We start from the raw sequence: 2,192 nt of genomic DNA, 5'->3' as shown, positions 1-2,192 counted from the left end.
CCCATCCCATCCCATCCCATCCCATCCCACCCCATTCCCAGCATTCCCACCCCATCCCTGCCGCACCGACCTGCCGGTGCAGGTACCGGTGCTCGTATTCTCGCAGGGGTATCCCATCCAGCAGCACCTCCCCGCTCCCAGGATCCCGCAGCCGCTCCAGCAGCACCACAGCCGTGCTCTTCCCGCTCCTGTTGGGCTCCACCAGCACCGTCACCTCCCTGGGATGCAGCTCCAGGGACACATCCTGTGGGATCAGGAAAGGCTGACGCTGCAATTCCCACTCCTGGGAATGCCCACTACCCCCCAGGATACCCTCAAAGGACACATCCTGTGGGATAGGAATGGCTGACACCGCAATTCCCACCCCTGGAAATCCCCACCCTCCCCAGGATACCCCCATCCTGGGGGATGGGGACGGCTGACACTGCAATTCTCACCCCTGGGAATCTCCACCCTCCCCACCCCAGACCCACCCTCAGCACGAGGCGCTCAGGATTTCCGGGATAGGTGAAGGAGACCCTCTGGAAGGCAACATGGCCCTGGAGCTGGGGGGGCTCCAGCATTCCCCCAATGTACCTGGCAGGTTTCTGATCCAGGTATTCCCAGATTTTCTGCCCGGCAGCCATGTTGGCAGTGAACTCGTTGAAGCCACAGAGCAGCACCTGGGGGGAGGGGAGGGCAGGAGGTGGCACTGGCAGGGATTGGGAACGGGGTATGGATGGACAGACACGTGGATCCTGCGGGATCACCTTGATGTGGTGGTCGACTGTGTCCTGGTACAGCAGGGAGGTGACGAGCACCCCAGGAGTGATGGATCCATCTCGGAGCTGCTGGTGGCTCTGGAAGAGCACCAGGACCCAGATGGCCAGCTGGAGCATCTGCAGGTGGGAACACAGATACTGGTGTCCCCATTCCTGCTCCTGGTGTCCCCATCCCAGTCCTGGTGTCCCCATTCCTGCTCCTGGTGTCCCCATCCCAGTCCTGGTGTCCCCAGTCCCACTCCTGGTGTCCCCATTCCCACTGTCTCCCTAACTCCTCTTGGTATCCCTATCCCTGTCCCCACTCCCCCCACTTCCTTTCCTGGTGTCCCCATTCCTGCTCCTGGTGTCCCCATCCCAGTCCCAGTGTCCCTATTCCCACTCCTGGTGTCCCCATTCCCGCTCCTGGTGTCCCCATCCCAGTCTCGGTATCCCCATCGCAGTCCCGGTGTCCCCAGCCCGGTTCTGGTGTCCCCATTCCCATTTTCTCCATGACTGCTCTTGGTACCCCCATCCCTGTTCCCACTGCCCCCACTTCCTTTCCTGGTGTCCCCATTCCTGATCCTGGTGTTCCCATCCCTTGTCCCAGAGTCCCCATCCTGCTGCTGGTGTTGGCATTCCCATTCCCGGTGTCCCCATCCCTGATCCCAGTGTGCCTGTTCAGATCTTCCCACTCCCATTCCTAGTGTCCCCATCCCTGATCCCGATGTCCCCATCCCAGTGTCCCCACCCTGCTCCCAGCGCCCCAATCCCAGCGGTGTCCCCATTCCCGGTGTTGCCACTCCTGTTTTCCCCTGACCCTCTGGATGAGGGTGAATCCCGCCAGCTCCAGCTTCATCCACTCCTTCAGCCTCAGCTCCTCGTCCAGGTTCCGGCTGTGCCGCTCGTCCTCCTCCTCCTCTGCCAGGAAGATCCAGATTGTCTCCAGGGCGGCGATGGATTCCTGCACCCCCGAGGCCGTCCGGGTGGATGCTTCCAGCATGGATCGCTGCAGAGCCTATGGAGCCACGAGGGGATTCCCAGCTTTCCCAGACTACCCTCCTGGACCACCATCCCCATCCCATCCCCACCATTCCCATCCCCACCATTCCCATCCCATCCCATCCCATCCCATCCCATCCCATCCCATCCCATCCCATCCCATCCCATCCCATCCCATCCCATCCCATCCCATCCCACCATCCTGTCCCATCTCCATGGCCTCATCCCACCACTCCCAAATCCACCAATTCCATGCAGTCCCTTCCCAGTTATCCCCATCCTGTCTTCACTGGCCTATTCCCTGACACACACCCCATTCCGCCATCTCATCCTATTCCACCCCATCCCTCTGTCCCCATCCCACCCTTCCATCCTGTCCCCATTCCAGCACTCCCACCATCCCATTCCATCCCATCCCATCCCATCCCATCCCATCCCATCCCATCCCATCCC

At 61.3% G+C, this 2,192-nt stretch overlaps 1 protein-coding gene across 1 annotated transcript in view; it reads right to left on the bottom strand.

Annotated features, from left to right (window-relative positions):
• Window positions 1-2,192, bottom strand: part of LOC114071916 (antigen peptide transporter 2-like) — a 12,574-nt gene that overhangs the window by 6,473 nt on the left and 3,909 nt on the right. The window contains exons 5-8 of the mRNA XM_027909799.1: window positions 1,558-1,755; window positions 750-878; window positions 474-662; window positions 71-244 (exon numbers count right to left, since the gene is read on the bottom strand). Of these exons, the coding sequence (XP_027765600.1) occupies window positions 71-244; window positions 474-662; window positions 750-878; window positions 1,558-1,755 (690 nt within the window). The remainder of the gene's footprint in view (window positions 1-70; window positions 245-473; window positions 663-749; window positions 879-1,557; window positions 1,756-2,192) is intronic.

The sequence above is a fragment of the Empidonax traillii genome, unplaced genomic scaffold (assembly GCF_003031625.1).
Source record: "Empidonax traillii isolate 1590-97213 ecotype Southwest subspecies unplaced genomic scaffold, ASM303162v1 scaffold2419:size40576, whole genome shotgun sequence".
NCBI lineage: Eukaryota > Metazoa > Chordata > Aves > Passeriformes > Tyrannidae > Empidonax > Empidonax traillii.
The sequence above is the reverse complement of the archived record's forward strand: the minus strand, read 5'-3'. Positions and strand labels throughout refer to the sequence as shown.